Here is a 17670-nt window from a genome sequence, read left to right on the forward strand (position 1 = left end):
TTTCTCTCTCTGTTTATGCTTCTTTTTCCTCTCCCCCTCCCTCCTCTCTCTCTCTTTCTCTCCCTCGTTCTGGCTAACATCTTCCCTCTCAGGCCACTTTGATCCCTCTTTTTTCCCTTAACTCCGCCCTCCCACATCCCCTCACATTTGGCCCAGTCTAACCTTTCTTCGAGAAGCCCTCCAAATAGAACCTCATTAGCCCTCCGTATGTTGTGTTCTGCCTCCCCGAGCCCTCCTGCCCCTGCTCTGCACTAAGCAGCTCACTGGGACTCTGCACATGCTTGCAGACCAACAGAGAAACGCAGCACAAACTCTCCCCTCTCTCCGCTCCTCTCTGCAGCCACACACAGTCTGCAGTCTCTGGAAACATCCGTCCTCCATTTTCCTCTCCTTTCTGTCCTCTTCCTCTCTCTGCGCTCGCAGTCAGGTGAAGTGAGGTGGAGGTGCAGGATGGAGGGATTGGGTGGAGAGCGAGGATGAGGATGGGTACACACAGAGAGCAGGGAGGAGAGGAGGCAGAGCGCCCCGGGGAGGCTGCGCTCCAGGGGTTGTTAACATGCAGGTTGCATATTTCTGAATTGCAGAGCAGCCTTATCTCGCCGTGCTGGGTCACTGAAGCACTTCCTCTCTCACTGTGTGCGTGCCTGTGTGTGCACTTTTTGTGTGTTCTTGTGCAGAGTGTGCCCCTTGCATTTTAGAGTGTGTGTGTGCACGTGACTGTGCGTAAATATGTGCATATGTGTATGCAAGCGTGCTGGCAAAATCTGGAAATGTGGAGCTCTGATGGGGAGGGATTCTCTTTCTCCCTCTCTTTTTCCCTCTCTGTCTCTCTCTCTCTTTTTCTCGCACTGCAGCAAGAAACACTCATCAAACTGCAACACGCATCTCACAGAAGCCCTCAGATACAGCAGCAGCAGCAGCAGCAGCAGCAGCAGCAGCAGAGCCCGGGCCTCCTGTTAACACACAGACATGACACAGCGACAGCCAACAGCTTAACACTCTGCTCCCCAGCTGGCTCCGCTCTCAGGTGGGCCGCCGAGGTCTGCCAGATAAAAGCTCGCACTGCAGGGCGTTAGGCGCACTAGCCAGGGGGGGTGACGCTCCGTGTCGCCGCCGGCCTCCTCCTTTAATATCTGGTCTAAGTTTAGGATTCTGGCCTATGCGTGTCCTTGGGAGGTCAGGCTCCGCTTACAGCTGCATTGCATGCTGGGCCCATACATCTCCAACATGCACCACGCTCTAAATGAGCCTCCTGCCTCCTTAACATCTCTGTCACGATCCCCTCCATTTGTCACAGCGTGGCAGCAACACTATTGTCATACACGCCACTGTCGTCATTATCCAATAACGCGGTGTCGTGCAGAGGTCAGAGTTTAGACCACGAGTTGTGTGTGAAAGGAGATCACGTAATTGCACCGTGGAGATTGTGCGACTGCTGCTGAATGTACAATTAGTTCTGTTTCTGTTTTGACCTTAGTGGAGTGTGCTTCAGTGCAGAGGGAGACAGTGTTGGGTAGAATAATGCAGACAATATGAAGTTCATCGTCACACGTTGCAGGTGTCTGTGAGACCTCAGATAGTTTAATTTCAGCCATTATTTTACACACCTGAGGTCAAACCCTCCTGACGTACAGTATCAATCAAAGAGATTAAAGAAACGACTCAATGAAACAAACTTTCTGCAGTTTTTTCTTTCATTAAGTTTAAACCTGATGCTTTAAAAATAAGTCATTGAAGTTTACATATCTGTGAACGTCTGCTTCAGACCAACACAAGAAGCTGTTCTGCTGTTAAACACAGCGACGTGCGGCATCTTTGGTGTTTGTTTTCGGTAAGATACGCGTGCGTTTTGGTTATCGGAAGTGGCTACGGCGGCTCCACCTGCCGATCTCTTCTGCACAACTCCAAATGATGTCACCAGGGGGCTTTTTGGCCTGCCTGCATTCCCTCCTGCGTAAAAATCCACACCAAAAATGCATATTTCAATCTAATGTCATTTTCTCAGGATGTCTCTGTGTGCACTCGTGCCTGTTTGTCCAGCATGAGTGACTATATGTTTTGTGGAGCTGGTGAGTAACGTGTTTGATGTATCTGCGTGAGGAGACGGGATCAGGAACGCTGTGACCCGTCCCTGGGGTCTCTCTCTTCATGACTGAGTAGACTTGCACTTTGCAGATTCAGGTTCAAAACCGCTGCTTATAATAGATGCACTTTAGATCTTAGCAACCGACGCCGCTCTCGCCTTCCATGCGGCTGAAGGTTGAAACGAAGCATGTACTTGTTGAGAATATAACATGTCTGCGCTAAACTCCAGCATGTGCATGGTGGGTCCTTGAGGAGCACTCTAGCAGAGGCAAAGCTCTCTGCTTCTGCCTCAGCGGGCTCCATTGTTGATCTCTGGCTCCTGCAGACGCAAACGCATTACAGCAATGTGTTTGCCACATCCAGGCCAGTGTATTTTTCTCACAGAGGAGTCCTTTTCAGCTGCTGATATGGCTTAGCTTAAATCCCTCGGCCCTGTGACGACACACCAACGCAAATGGGGCCAGACAGAGAAGGGTTCAGGGTTTAGACAGCGAGGGATGAGGCGAAGCTGCTAATTACTCCTGCCGCTCCTCCTCGTCAAATCAAAGCAGATTTATCTTTAAATCACAAGATATGACTTTTTAAATAATCAGATGCTTTCTGTATCACTGTCAGTATCAGTGACTGTGTGTTCCTTCAAATTCCAGATAGTATTACATGTCACATGTTGTTGTTTTTGACGCTTCTGGGATTAAATATATAAAAAGATGACATGTGACACCTGTTATATAAAATCTTTAATGCTCAAGATCTCCGCCTTTTACCAGATTAAAAAACATTTTAATATCCAAGCAAATAAGAGACATTAAATCTGAAGTGTGTGTGTTTTTTTTGTCCCAGATAATGTGTCCAAGGCACTATTTGTGAACCTGATGTTTACAGCAGCATGACACAGGATTGAAACCCTCAATTAATCCCAAAATACGACCAGGTTGCTGTTGTCTGGGCTGAAACAGGACAATATTTCCAGCTGATTTTCCTTTTATATGTAATTATTCTTCCTCTCCAGCTGCACTAAATCTATTTCTCTTCTTGCCCGACATCGCCGTCTTCTCTCAGCTTTCACTTTTTTATCGCCGTACATTGACTGACGTGTTTTTATTGGTTGCGTGCCTTCCCTCCTCTTCTGCATGGCTGGCTCATTTTTCCGACTGGCCCGGGTGTGAGTCAGGGCTCCTGCGGTGAAATGGGAGACTGTGAAGGAGGGGTGGGGGGTGGAACGGGGGGCACCCGGGGTCTGCATGCGGACAGGAAGAGAGGAGCTGGGTGAAGAACGGACCCTGAGGCCCCTCTGGTGATGGGGAGCAGAATGATGTAAGGTGGAAGCACCTAGGCCAGGGAGAGATGGGGCGGCTGCATGGCTGCTTCAGAGACTGGCAGGCTGGCTGGCTGATTGACAAGCTAACAGGCAGGACAGGGAGAGCGGAGGTTCTCACTGCACGCTGCTGCCAGCAGGCATCCATGCGGCTCTGAGGTCCACCAAAGGCCTGGGTGAGTAATAAGTCATGTAGCGCTGCCTGCCACGGACACCCCCCTCCCCTCCCCCAACAGCACCTTCACTTAGGGGATGGAGGGAGGACGAGGAAGAAGGGGAGGGTGGAGATAGAGGATGGGAGGAGACAGAAGATAAGGAGAGAAGAGGAGGTGTTGAGGGAAGGAGGAAAGACGGAAGCAGCTAAACTGCAAAAATGCTTCTGTGTTTTTGTGCACACTATTTATCATAGACTATATAAGACATTGCCCACTGGCTTGGGAACCCCCCATTTAGAAGCCTTAGCTGTCTCCCAATTCAGGGGCTGCGTCCTTCGAAGGCCGTCTTTGAAGGCCGATTGCGTCACAGCAGCACGTCAAAGGCTGTCGCAATTCGAAGGCTCCTTCAGACGCGGCTGACAAATGCGTCCCAGGCCATGAAGGATCCATCAGGCGCATCCTTAGTGGCCCAACATATTAAGAGATTCATTCCGCACCAATTCAAACGAGATGGCGGACTCTCACGTGGCAGAGGAATTCACTTTAAATGTAAAAGATTTTGGTTTTAACTCAATCAAAGTTTCTGAATTTGCAGCCCATTCCTCCAAATTGAGTTTTTTTGCGGGGCGTTGCAGTGCATTTACCCTCGACAGCCACCATCATTTTACTTTAAATGAGACCAGAATTTACAAAATAAACATCATGTTGTATTAAAGAAGACTTGAAACTAGTGATTGAGACCATGAAGTCATGAGTGAGATGTTAAATGAGGTCATAAATCAGCTGACAAGTAGCCTCATTCCCAACCACTGGAGTGTCCCCCTGCTGGCCATTAGAAAAAATGCAGCTCTATGGCAATTCCACGTTAGCTTCACAGCTAAAACGAGAGGCTACGTCCACTTCCTCTAGAAATGTTATAAATCTGCACACACATGTAGACATGTGTACATGCAGGAGTGTGTGTATGTTGACTGTGTGTTGTGTTGAGGCATTAGGAGAGAGCTCTCTGCAGGAATATGTCTGATCCAGTCAGGCTCTGCTACTGATCCCAGGCCGCTGACTCTGCTCCCAGGCTCTGTCAGGTCCAGCTTCTCTCTCTCTCTCCCTCTCTCGCTCCCTCCTCTGAGTTTCTTGCCCCCTCCACACCTCTAACTCTGCCACAGAGCTGACAGCTTGGCCCCAACAGCTCGCTAACCACATTACCTGAACTCACCACAGTCATTATCCTGCACCGGACCCACTGGAGCCTGAAAGTCATTCCAACTTCTCTGCCGGTGGAGGTTAATAGGTGTGTGGACGTGAGATTACATCCCAAAGGCTGAACGTGGTGTCGGGCATATCCCGGAATTCAATTCTTTCCTGGGAACAGCTTGGAAGGACAGGTACCAGAGGGTGCCCCCCCCTCTTTCCTTTTGAATGCAGCTCACGCTTCCTGACTTGCACGTCACATTTGATGACAAGAGACAGCCACAAGTGTCTGGAACATTTCTGTGCATCTGATGGCATAAACAGGGCACCTCCGCTGCTGGAGGACAAACCTTAAATGGCCTTAAGGAGCTCTTCTGTCAATGACTGAGAGGCCCCGGTGCTAAACAGGCCCTGTTAGCATCTACAACCAGCATGCACAGAGGTTAAGGAACTCTGCTTGCATTCTGATAATTGGTAAGAAACAGAACCAGAGTTAGTGTTGCTTTTTTCATAGCACAGAATCTACACCTGTTCCTTTAGAACAAGTCAAGACATTTTTTGAGTTTACGTAGCTGAATATTATACGGCTTGTGGCTACTTATGAAGCTATTTTTTGCAGAACACCACATCTTTATTTTGGATTGTTTTTATGTCAAAACGTTACATTTTATTTTGTGTTTTTTGTCAGGTTGAGCCTCTTAAATTAAAGTTGTAATCTCGAAGATCTCTAATTGTTCTCTCTGGCGGCACCTGTGGTGATAAATGGTAACTGCGGGAGCACACTTCTGAGATATCCCGACAGTGTTGCATGTGTGACGTCCACAGTTGGCTCCGGTTGTAACTCTTGATTTTCCTCGCTGACGGTCGCTTTTCTTTTCAGACTGTTTGCTTCATCTGAGCGTCAAGTTTGTTTCTTTTTCTTTGGATTTTCACTTATTTTTGAGGTTGTATCTGTAGTCATCCATCTTTTCTTTGTTTGTTCAGCCATAGTAGATTACTGTTTACTCGCAACACTTGCAGAGAGCGGAAAAACAGCCGCTTAGCTCCGCCTACCCTCTCTGACAGACCAACCACTGCTGGGTGATGGAAAACACGTCGCTAAACTGGGCGCTGCTTGTGATTTTTTCCACGCAAGTCGCCACAGACACTCAGTCTGTAATACTGCAAATGCGAAGGCTTTCATCAGTGGGCCATAGGCTCAATCACCATTGTGTTACCTCATTCGGCGACAGATAGAGACTTAACAGACATTTATTTACATGAAAATCTTTGAGATTATCACTTTAAGCATGTAGACAAAATCAACAAAGAGATAAGAGGTACGGGGGCGCCAAAATCAACACAAACTGAAAGTTTGGCTGTGGTGGAATCAACATCTGTACATTGGCAGAAAACAACAGAACTGGCTGGTATCCAGGATATAATAAAAACCAGTAAAGGCCTGATAGTTGGCAAAGCAGTAAGTTGGTTGAACCCTGTTGGAAGTTAATAAATTAAGCTTGAACTGTGGTTGGACTCTGAAGTCTGTACAGTCTATAAAACTAAAAGGTCCAGCATATGGATCTATTTTCATTGAATGTAACAAAATGTTTAACATGAAAGACCTATTATATAATTCACATCCATTTCCTGTGAGGCCTCCTAAAGAAACTCTCCTAAAGTGTTCCCAAAGTGCCAAAATAAAAGCTTCTATAGAAGGCCTCTTTGGCTGTGCATCAGCTGTAGATCTGCCCTACAGAAAGTTTCCTTCTATAAGCTGCCAATTTGCCTGAGATTGCATGTAGCTGTCAAGTGAGATGTGTTGAGAACGCAGCGCAGACATGATCTGCAGAGCCAGCGACGCAGCCACCGAGAGTATGGTCGCTTACACAAACATTACATCAGACGTGTCGCTATGGATAGGCAGGGAGGCAGAGACGGATGGACGTGTTGCCTTCGCTGCTCCACAGTTGCAGCTCAGACAACATGAAGGCACTGAATGAGACTCTCTTTCAACCATCATTTAGAACCAATGAGCTGGATTTGAAGGAAGTGTTACATGGCAGACGTTTGCGGTGGAAATAGATGTTTTTTGTTGCGCTCATAATCATCGTTTCCGAAACTTCCAAAAGTCCGAGCTGACTGATAATCACCGGCAGGAATCCGGGAGTGCTGAGCCCATTAACAAGAGGGGATTTTTTTTTGCTTTAAGGGCAGAAAATCTCTGTGTTTAACTCCTCTGCATTAGGAGCCAATTACACGGCTGAAAAAAATGACCCGGGGTAGTTTGGTGTCCAAGGTTGTTTGTGCTGACATTCTGCTTTTCAAATGCCAGTCTGTTAATTATGCAAATGGACTACAAGACCCCTGTATAAACATATACGTAGGCCCCCTTTATGTGCGCTCAGTCCCGTATACCCAGCGAGTTGTTACACACAGCCGAGCCTTGTTTCAATGTATTAAAACCAAAAACTGAGATTTGAAATGACCCCTCCGGCTGCAGTTTCCCTCTCTCTCAGACTCGCAGGCCTTCACTCTCCTCCTCCTCCTCCTCCTCCTCCCCTGTCCTCTTTTTCCTTGTGGTGCAGCTCTTTGCGCAGCGATGCTATGCGACACTGGCCAGCTTTAGAGAAGGCGAGTCCACATTGCATTACTTCTGAGCGGGAGAGAAATCCAGTATCAGATGTAATGGGTTTGATTCCAAAGCCCCGGGGCTGTGTTCTGCGCTGCTGTAATGGTGGTGGGAGTCGGCAGAGATCCCGCACTCATCAGAACGCTGCCTCACACACACACACACACACACACACAGTATCCCTTCCCTCTCATGTCTGCTCCCTCTTTCACTCCCTTCGTGTCTACCCTCTCTTCCTCTCCATCCCTCCGTTTTTCTCTCGCCTCAAATGACCAGAGGTGTCCTCCACCCCTCCTCCAACTCTTCGCCATGTTGTCGCCTAATTACTGTCTCCAAACAAGGGGGCTCTGTCCCCAGCAGTCCTGAATTAAGTGTCTGCTGCTCATTCGCAGATGGATAATTGTTTTTTTTTTTCCTCTTCCTCGCTGACTTCTCCTCTTCAGCTGAGGCCAGATTTAGTCAGGTATTCTGGAGAAGGCATCATGGGATAATGTCGAATAAGCTCCAGGGTAAGTTCCCCTTTCTTGTTTTGCTTTTTTTCCCTCCTTTTAATTAAAGAGCAGCCTGCCATGTTGAGCGGGGCACCTCTCCAAGACAACATATGATTGGTTAGAGGAGTAACAGGGCTAATTGTTTCCCATCACACAGAAGACAACAGACACAAAAACACACCTTCTATTGGCTGATCAAACACGCCACGAGTGCAAGTTGATATTCAATGGAATATCTGACCCGTATAATATGACGAGGTACAATATTAGAGCCGTAAAGTGATGTGTAACTTAGCAGAACTCTGTTAAAGCTGCAGCTGCACGCTTTATCACGCATTTAACAGCTTTAGCCCACTGTTTTCTTTTTAGGAACGGGCGCTGGCTTGGGCTCATTGGTGTGGAGGTAAAGCTTTATGGCTCTTTGGCAACCACGTCCTGCATGCTTTATGAGTGTGTACGGAAGGATGTGCACCTTTTTCCAGCCTCTTTGTAAGGCCAGAGACATGAGGGGAGAGTCAAGAGACACAAGTAATAAAACAGCATCCAGAAATATCTCCTGTAATCTCTGTTGTCTTAAAACTTATTCCTCTTTGTAGTGCGTTTGCACTGATGTAGAGAACATGTGGGCTGATTCAGGCCCTTGAACAACCTCGATCTGACCCTTTTATAATTATTAGAAAAAAATATATATGTGAAATCTTTTTTTGTTTTTTTATATATCATTTTTAAAGAGATGCTCCCTCTAACGATGTTGATGCAAACAGCGCTAATGTCAGATTATCCTTCAGTACATCATTTGATTATTAGATCGTAGGCTGTTTAGCCTGTTTGTTAGCTATGACTGATGTTAAAGAGGGGGTATCATGCTGTTTCACATTGTAAGACATATATAATGTTACAATGTTGGATGTCCAAACTAAACGTGGGTGAAGTTTCAAATCTGTACGTAAAAGTATGTTGGAGTAATCCCCTGCTAAAAAAGTCTCAGTCAGCAGGCTGCTGTGAACGCCAGGTTGCAGACTCTTCACTTTGTGATGTCACAAAGTGGAGGAACTCTGTATTTGGGCATCTGCCCGAGACACAGCAGAACTTCCTGCCCCAGGCACAGTTCAAGGACATGCCAACCCAGCAGCTCAGTCTGCCTCGGAAACTTATTTTCACTCCGCCGCTCTGCTCAACGGCTCTGCTCGTCAAGTCGGAAGAAAGCGGGCTTGTAGGGGCGGGGTTTCTTAAAGGGACAGAGTCATTTCAGGCAGAGGTTGTATGAGCGCCTGCACAGAGAACCAATGTGAGAAAAATGAAGAGTGTTTTTTAACTGTAAATTATGCTAAGCTACTCCACAGGTATCAGAGTGAAATATGAAGCTTGTAATTTGCATAATACCCCCCCTTTAAGCAAAGAAATGCATGTTTTATCAAAAAGTTTTAACAGGCTGTAAAAGCTGAGGATAGTCAAGATATAAACACAACATTGTGTTTTTATAGAAAATCATCCTGGTTCTTTTCTTAGATTAAGAAGTTGACAGTTGTTAAATTCCAGTTTAAGAGGCCTCACATAGGAACTTTTAATGCCCCGCCCACTTTTGAATGCACCCATCCAAATAAATGTAATTGAATAGGCCTGATGTAAAGTGTGTCTACTGCCTGGTTGGTTTCCACATAGTTTTGGGCGGGATTCCACCTTCTGCCACATGTCCCAGCAGCAAAAATATGGGCCTTAAACGCCTCTAATGTTGCATAACACAAACACCCACAGAAAGCTGCTGTCCTCTGGCTGCTCCCCCCCTCTCTGCATCTGGAGCCTTGGGGGAAAACGGAGGGGTTTCCTGGGCCTGCAACAAAGATGGGGAAGCATACGTTTACAGCTCCCTCCGTCTGCTGGGGCTCCCCTTATTATTGTGATGGATGGGGAGGGAGAAGAGGAGAGCGATGGCCCCTCGCCTCCTCATCACCTATCCATGAAGCGAGCAGCTCGACCGACGGTGGGGTAATTACGGCGTCATTATAAAGCGCACTTGTGCACAAGCATACACACTCACACTACATAAACACAGTCCTCTACAAGCCAGATGGGGTCCCCGATGTCCTCAGCCGATGCCCCCCTCCCTCCCTCCTTTCCTCCTGCATACATCTCTGCTCTTCTATCTTCTCTCCTCTTTACACCAACCAGGGAATTCCAGCCTTCCAGGAGAGCTTGCCAGCTCTGGACCATGGAGTGTGTCTGAGTGTGTGTGTGTGTGTGTGTGTGTGTGTGTGTGTGTGAGAGGGTCTGTTTGCATTGGCTGAACAAGTGTGTGTCTGTGCATGTATCTGCACAGGCTCCCATGCATATAAAACACCTCTGTGCATGCTGGTAGAAGATGCTAAAAGGGCCTGTTTAGCACTGGGGCCTCTCAATCAATGACAGGCTGACAGATGTGGATGCTACACGTCGTGACGTCGTGCTGCAGGGAGCGAGATCTCTTCACATGTTCAAGACCTGCATCTGTGTATTTTTCTATAGACATGGCAACCCTGAGTCGACTTAAAGAGCAGCTGTTTGATGGACAAGTTTTCTAATATTATTTTTCTTAAATAATTTACTTTTAAATATCAACCAAACAGCAGCTTAAATGTTTTGTTGTTTGACCTCCAGTGGTTTAACTTCTAACCTTCCTGTAGTGATGTTAAAGTGTACTGCAGGGTATGTTACACCGGGACATCACTGTGGGGTGTGGTTACATGCCTGACCACACCCACACACTGCTTTTCAGCCTGTTTCAGCAACTTTTTGGAGAACAACTTTTTGAAGTTTTGCCAAGAGTTACACATAAAGATTGACATGACCCTCATGTCTGCAGCTAGGAAATGCTTAGGTAGTTTAACCCCTGATAGGCCAAGAAATAGTCCGGATAATAACCATTCATAACACCAAAATTAGTAGTTTTTACTATTTTTTAGGAGGGCGAGCTGAAACTACTCAGTAAACTTTTAAGGTTCAGGAGGATGGACTTGTTAATTGCCCTTCGAACAGAGCCAGGCTAGCTGTTTCGTCTACTTACGAGTCTTTATGCTAGGCCAAGCTAACGGTCCCTTGACAGTAGCTTCGTATTCACCGTACAGACATAATATCAATTCTCTCATTCACCTCTGAGCAAGAAAGCATATAATCCTATTTCCCTTTGCGTAAAACTTTAACTTACTCTTTAAAGCTCCTGTGAGGAACTTTGGGTTTGTGTTGATTTGGCGCCCCCTGTGGACAAAGTTGTACCAAAGTTGTATCTCTTTGCTAATTTTATCCTGTACACGTTTAAGTGGTGGTTTTTAACAAAAAGTCTCATCCTGCTTTCTTTAACAGTCATATGTATCACTCACTTTATTTTAACAAAGGCAGCGTGCAGTTAATCACTTCCTGTGACACCTACCCCCCGCCAGTGGTTCCAGGCATTAATAATAACAATATAGAAATAATCAATCTTGTCGCTGATGGTCTGGTTTGCTTTTGAAGGTCACAGACAGTAACCAGAATTAATTTCAGTCTGTTTTATAACCATTGAAAAACTCCTCACAGGAGCTTTAATTAATTCTGACCACCATAAGCCCCAACAAGTGTTTGCTAGTGTGTGCATAGCCTATTTGTGTCAACGCTTTTAGCGTTAGCATACATGGAAAGATCAAAAGAAATTTGATAGTGAATAATCTGTTCAATCTACAATTTCTTTCCTTATGTGTATCAAAACATCCAATAAAATTGTGTTTGATACAAGTGGCATTTTAGTGCAGATAAAACACAAACTTCAGCTGGTACATAGCATAGAGCCTGTGAAACTAGGGTTATGTAGTACAGGTGAACCTGAGCTATCACATGTAAGAGAACACTGAACTACAACAAGACCTTAACAGGTGGGTGAAGTTGCGATGGTCCAATTCTTACTAGCAACGGAAAACCTTTAAAATGAATCTCAGCCAGAAATGTTGGAAAACATGAATGATTTTCCAAATGCTGCTGTTTATATGGTGAACAGAGCAAGAGGTCATATTCTAGAGGTTATTACTTAGAGGAGGAAAATAACAAACACTGAGTCAAAATCTAAGCCATGTTAAGACATCAAATAAGCCCTGAAGGTCTGTTTCCTGTCCTTGGCTGACACACACCTCTTGTTGCTAATTGCAACACAATGGTAGTGGGAGTTAGTTACTATATAAAGTGTGGAAATTGTGTCACTTCTTTTGGTTGGGTCACTGGATACAGACATGGCAACACTATTGTAGCGAGCCAGCCGGGCCGGAAGAGTTGCCCCATTTCTTGCCACGGTTACTGTGCTCACGTACGTGTGTTAATGAATTATGTATATTGATAGATTCCCCGCAGAAGAGGGGAGGATGGGCATTTTTTTCTCCATGAGAATAAACAAGGGAAATTATACACCGTGGAAGCGTGCAGCCAGTCTATGAATAGAAGCGGCAAGGTTGTTTTTGCCCGGGGATGCGGTTGCATTTTTTACAGGTCGGTGTGTGATGTCCTGTTAAGCCTCTGCACTGAGATGTTGCCGCCGCATCTCCGGGGTGCTATAGGGTCCCCTTTAATCTCTAAAAGCAGGGGTGCATCTTCTGTAGAGTGGAGGGGGGGGGGGGGCTTTTATGAAGCTCCCAAGAGGATTCTGTCTAGATTGGAGACATGATTCTGTTATTCATGAGGTTAGGGGTCAAATCTCAGACCTCAGGAGCAGCTGGGGTTCAAAATTCCAGCTTCAAAAATGGCATCAAAAGCACAACATGAGAAAAGTGAGTGGCGTCTGCTAGTCAGTCTCCCCTAAAAGCCTTCACAGGAAATCAATAGTGGTCTCCATAAGACTTAATCTGGGATCCACACTACTACCGTGGCAGGCGGCCAGCTGAGTGATGTGTGCGGTTTAAACGGCCCCCGCATCCTGCCCGCTTATCTGTAGGTGTCCTGATGATAGCTCGGCGCTCGACTCATCTTGTCTGGCTTCTTTTTTTTTTTTTTTTTTTGCTGTAGCCCTCCTCCATTCCATCTCTTCCTCCCCCCCTCCTCACTCCTCCCCCCTCCCTCTCCCTCTCCCCTCTCTCTAAGTTCGATGTGATCGGCTCTGGGCCCTGCCGTGAGTTCTCGGTGCGGGCGACAGCGCTGCTGAACATGGCGTCAGACGGGATGATTTTAACGAACCACGACCACCAAATCCGGGTCGGAGTCCTGACAGGTAAACGCACAAATACCCATCGGCTCTTTTACGTTTCGCTCACATTTCCATTAATCCATTTCCGCCGGCTGTTCCCTCAGATCTTCATACATGTCGGCTGCTTTTTGCGTGGCGGTGGCGTCTCGCGGTCTCTCTCTTGCGTTTGCAGCCTCTGATTTAAAGCCTTCTTTTCACCGGGATGCATTTTGCTACATTACACCTAACGCTTGTGCTTTTGGAGCCGATTAAATGTTGCCTCTGCATCGGCTCATGTAGATTTCTTGGTCGAGCCGTTTTCCCCTGCTGAAGCAGAGGAAGAGGAGCTCAGTTTATGTGTATTGAATAATTCATGTCCCTATCTGCTTGTCAGAGCTGGAAATTACAGCTGACCGTGTGTTGTGTGGCTGCTAAAGATGCCCGGGCGATAGATTGCATTATTGACACGCAGCTGACCACAGCGATTTTTGAAGTGTTGCTCACGACAGTTGCTGAAGGTGGATGTGGTGATGATGATGAGGGTGATGATGATGATGATGATGATGAGCGCATTCTTGGCCTATTAAGATGATGTGAGAAAATGAGAGAAAATGCGCGCAGACGTGGGTCTATTTTGTGAATGACAGTGCCGGCGTTTGAGCTAACATGACACATGATAGCGGCTCTTGCTTGGCTTGGATCGGCTCGGCTCGGCTCGGCGGGGCTGAACACACACACACACGCACACACACACACACACACACACACGCGCGCACACACACGGGTAAATCCTCCTGACATTCCTCCAAAGGCGACGCGATGACGGCGCGTCTCTCACCGCTGGAGACGTTATGCGCTTTGGATGCAATGTGCGGCTGTGAGGCGGCGGATGGTGTTAGATCTGGCCTTCATATGTGTGTGTGTGTGTGTGTGTGTGTGTGTCTGTGTGTGTGGCTTATTGCTTTGTCATGTTTCTGATCGTCGAGGCGAATCCAGTGGTGGTTGCCATGATCGGAAAGTAAATGAAACACTTTTTTTGGAGATGGAGGGAAGGAGGGAGGGAGGTGATGATGGAGGTGTTGGGGTGGATGCATGATAAAGGCTGTCCAGAGGAATACCCCCTCCCTCCCTCTCTGCCTTCCTTCCTCTCTCTCCTTCTTCTCTCTCTCTCTCTGTCCATCCTGTGTGAGGCTCGCTCGATCAATATTTCATGAAAGCCGTGATCTCACACATACGGTATTCCTCCGTATGGTAAATCCAGCACGGAGGAGGGAGGACGAAGAGGAGGAGGAGGAGGTGGTGGTGGTGGTAGGCGATGTGTAGCGATGGAGGAATGACTGTGTATAGTCAGACCCTCTCCTGAAATCTGCCAGGGAAACCCCCATCACCACCAAACAACAGCAACACACCACAACCACCCGTCGCCTCCTCTCCTTCTCCATCCCTCCTCCCTGCCTCCCTCCTCCTGCTGCTTCTCTCCCCGCGCTAGAGAGAGAGAGGTAGAGCGCTGTCCGTGGTGCTGAAATCCAGCGTCACTCACAAATCAGTGCGGTACTGACCCTACCACAGTAAATACTGCATCAGATAGAAACACCCAGGGAGGTAGAGGAGGAGAAGCACATCTTAAGTCACTTTTTCCATCCTTATCTTCATTTTTAGGGGGTTATGTAGCTGTGAGATGAGAAATGTTAATTAAAAGTGCAAAGAAAGGGTTAAGGTTTAATGTTTTAAGGCTTTTTTATTGCTTTTTGATAACTAATTGGAGGTCCATGTCACATCAGAGGGGGTTAACTTCTCTCTCTGTCATCAGAATCCCCAAATGTATCCCGTAAAGTGACAGATTCCCAGTTTGATCTCGCTGTGCAGTGTTGACTATTCCTGCTCACATATGCCGATTTTAAAGAGACACAACCGACCGCTTATTTGTCTTTTTGACGTTTTTATGTGCGTTTGAAGTATCACGGAAACAGAAGCTGAAAAACCAGGGAGGACATGGTGCACGGTGGCATTAAGTCGCCATGTTTGTACCTGACCCTTAGCCTTTTAAGAATCTAATCGTGGCAGGATTACTCATGGCTGTGTGATATATTTTTTTCTGACTTGATGCAGTTTGACAGCACAGCTCCCCCGCTGCGCTGCCATGAGCAAGCAAAGCTCCAGATATTCAGGTTGACTCTACCTCTCTCTTAAAATGCAGAACCTTCAGTCGCCACACCTCAGTCTTCCACAGCGTTCGAGCTGCTGCGTTTTCGTACGGGGAGCCTAATGTGTGTGCGGAATGCTAATAGAGGCTGGAGCAGTGCTCAATCCCCCCCCCCCCCCCCCCTTCCCGCGGGGGTCAAAGGTCAGCGGTCCACTCCTGCATTCAGTCACCGGGGGGAAGGGATGAGACCTTGGCTCGCAGCTCCTCCATCACTTAGCCCCACATCTCTGCAGACAGGTGACAGAGCCCAGGGGACGTCTCTGTTTAGACCCCGGACACGCTGAGCAGGAGAGGCTGACGTGACCAAGTGTGTGTTTTGTGTGTGTGTGTGTGGAATAATGCGCTTCATGGAGCGCCTGAATAAGAGGCGGGGTTTATTTGCGAGGAGAGGGAGGAAGGTAGGAAACTTGAAACAGGATAATTGGGGTGAGCGTGCTGTCACTTGTCAAAGATGTCACACTGAAAATGTGACCTTTGTTAGGAGTGGATGAAAGCTGCTCCCGCTGTGCTCACACTATTGTGATGTGTGTGTGTTTTATCTCTCTACCTGTTTGTGTGTATTTTGATGCGTGAGTTTCTAGCTGTCGTTTTCTTTTTTTTTTCTTCCTGGTGAGTTTTAATTGTCCTGAGTTTCTCTCCCTGGGCCTGCCTCGGGGCCCAGGGCGCTCAGGTACACGCTCACGAAATGCTGCTAAATATGCGTGCATTCATCGCTTAGCATGTGTGTGCAGGGAGACGGGCATTAATGTGGCCTCAAGTTTGTGAGCATGAAACACTCTTAAATCAAAATCAGCCTTACGGACAGTTACTTTCTTGTGAAGATGCTAGTTCGCTCGCCTGATTTGGAATCTTGTAGCATGAATTTATAATAAAAACATCTGTATTTAAGAACAAATCAGAGCCATTTACACAGGAAACTCTCTCCCTATGTGAGCACCAGGTTGCTACATGTTGGACACACACAAGCTGATTTTTGCACACTTGTAAGTGTGCACAGGCTTTTACCTGCACGTGTGTTCGTATGCATGCGACTCTGCTCTTTGTGCACAACACACAGCTTTGTGTGTAAACCCCCCCAAACAGCCCCTAATATGCTGTATGCATACCTCCCATGATCTCACACGCAGGGAGAGAGAGAAAAAGGGAGTCCTGCAAAAGACATTCAGCGGCCTTTAATCTGTATGAAGCCAGTGTGTCCATACGGTGCTATTATACAGCAGCGCTCCATGCATGGGCCACAGATGCTCTTGGATCTGTGGCTCGATTCACAGCCTGTAGAAAGCCCCATTGATGCTGGCTGCTGAGAGTGTGTGTGTGTGTGTGTGGGTTAACTCCAGCCCTTCCTCAAAGAGACGCGGACGGCACAGAGACAGGACAGGAAAAGATCCAGCGCACATTCGCGCCGCTCTTCTGTCTCCCCATCACTCTTTCTCTATTCATTCTTTCCCTAATTTTCTGTCTCCCTTGGTTGTAACAACAGAGCGAGTCCCAGGAATGTGTGGGCGGCTTTCTAAACTTGCACGTCTATCAGAAAGACGTGAATCGACAGCAGACGGGCTTCCCAGAACAGCCACTTTTAGATCCCAAAACGTCTGTTAAGTAAGTAGGGCTAATTCTGTCACTCCCTACAGGATGGGTGGGCACTTTTATTTTGGCGGGATATTGGTGCGTTTTTGTTGATCATTTATTTTAAACATATTTGCACTTTTTTAGGATTGTCCTAAAATAGAGGCAAACTAAATATGTAAATTTGCAGCCCTTTACCAAGGTTGTGTGTCCCCTCTTTGAACGCGTACGTGTGTTTTTTGCTCACATGTATACGTGCCCCCTCCTGTGTGTGTGTGTGTGTGTACTTGTCTGGCTGCAGATGGGATAATAACTATTTAATCTGCTTTTCCACATAATTTAATCTCTGGAGTTTGTCCCAAGCTCACCTTAACAGCTCAGGCGCTAAAGAGGCTAAGTAGAGAAACAGGAGTCAAGTCAGCAAGAGGCGGCCTAGCGTGCCAGAGCACCTTGACCAAAACTGGGAGCGACGGCGTCATCTGTCAGCGCATGCCGTGGGAGGCTGCGGCGTTATGGAGCAATCTCCTCTCGCTGTCTCTTTGTGAAGGAGTCAGTCTGCCGTCTACAGTGCAAAGAGGGGGGTTTTAAGAATTAAAAGGGAAGCTGCAATCACGGACTAAACACAGTTGTAATATTTTTTTCATTGTGTATTTTTGAGTTTTACCTCTAGCGTTAGGTCTTCTTTGATCCTCAGTTAGCAGAGCAACCCCCAAAATACTCACCCCACTTCTACTCAGGGAATATGTCAAAGTGTGTTTGAACATTTCAGCTTTGCATTTCACATTGTGTGTGCAATATTCATGCAAGAGTTAAAACATTTAATAAAGAGCAGCTGCAGACACAAAATGCATATCTGCTTTAGCACGGAAATGATATATGACGCATTATTCCTGTTGCAAAG

General features: G+C 46.9%; 1 protein-coding gene across 2 annotated transcripts in view; it reads left to right on the forward strand.

The window, feature by feature from the left end:
- The first annotated feature begins 12956 nt into the window (after positions 1-12956).
- The window catches only part of gphnb (gephyrin b), a 110520-nt gene continuing 105806 nt past the window's right edge, over positions 12957-17670 (forward strand). For both annotated transcript variants that reach the window (XM_069655845.1, XM_069655853.1), the window contains exon 1: positions 12957-13045. In XM_069655845.1, the coding sequence (XP_069511946.1) occupies positions 12982-13045 (64 nt within the window). In that variant the 5' untranslated portion in view covers positions 12957-12981. The remainder of the gene's footprint in view (positions 13046-17670) is intronic.

The sequence above is a fragment of the Semicossyphus pulcher genome, unplaced genomic scaffold (genome assembly GCF_022749685.1).
Source record: "Semicossyphus pulcher isolate SPU_LCO1_2020_fin unplaced genomic scaffold, fSemPul1.0.p SCAF_11, whole genome shotgun sequence".
Lineage (NCBI taxonomy): Eukaryota > Metazoa > Chordata > Actinopteri > Labriformes > Labridae > Semicossyphus > Semicossyphus pulcher.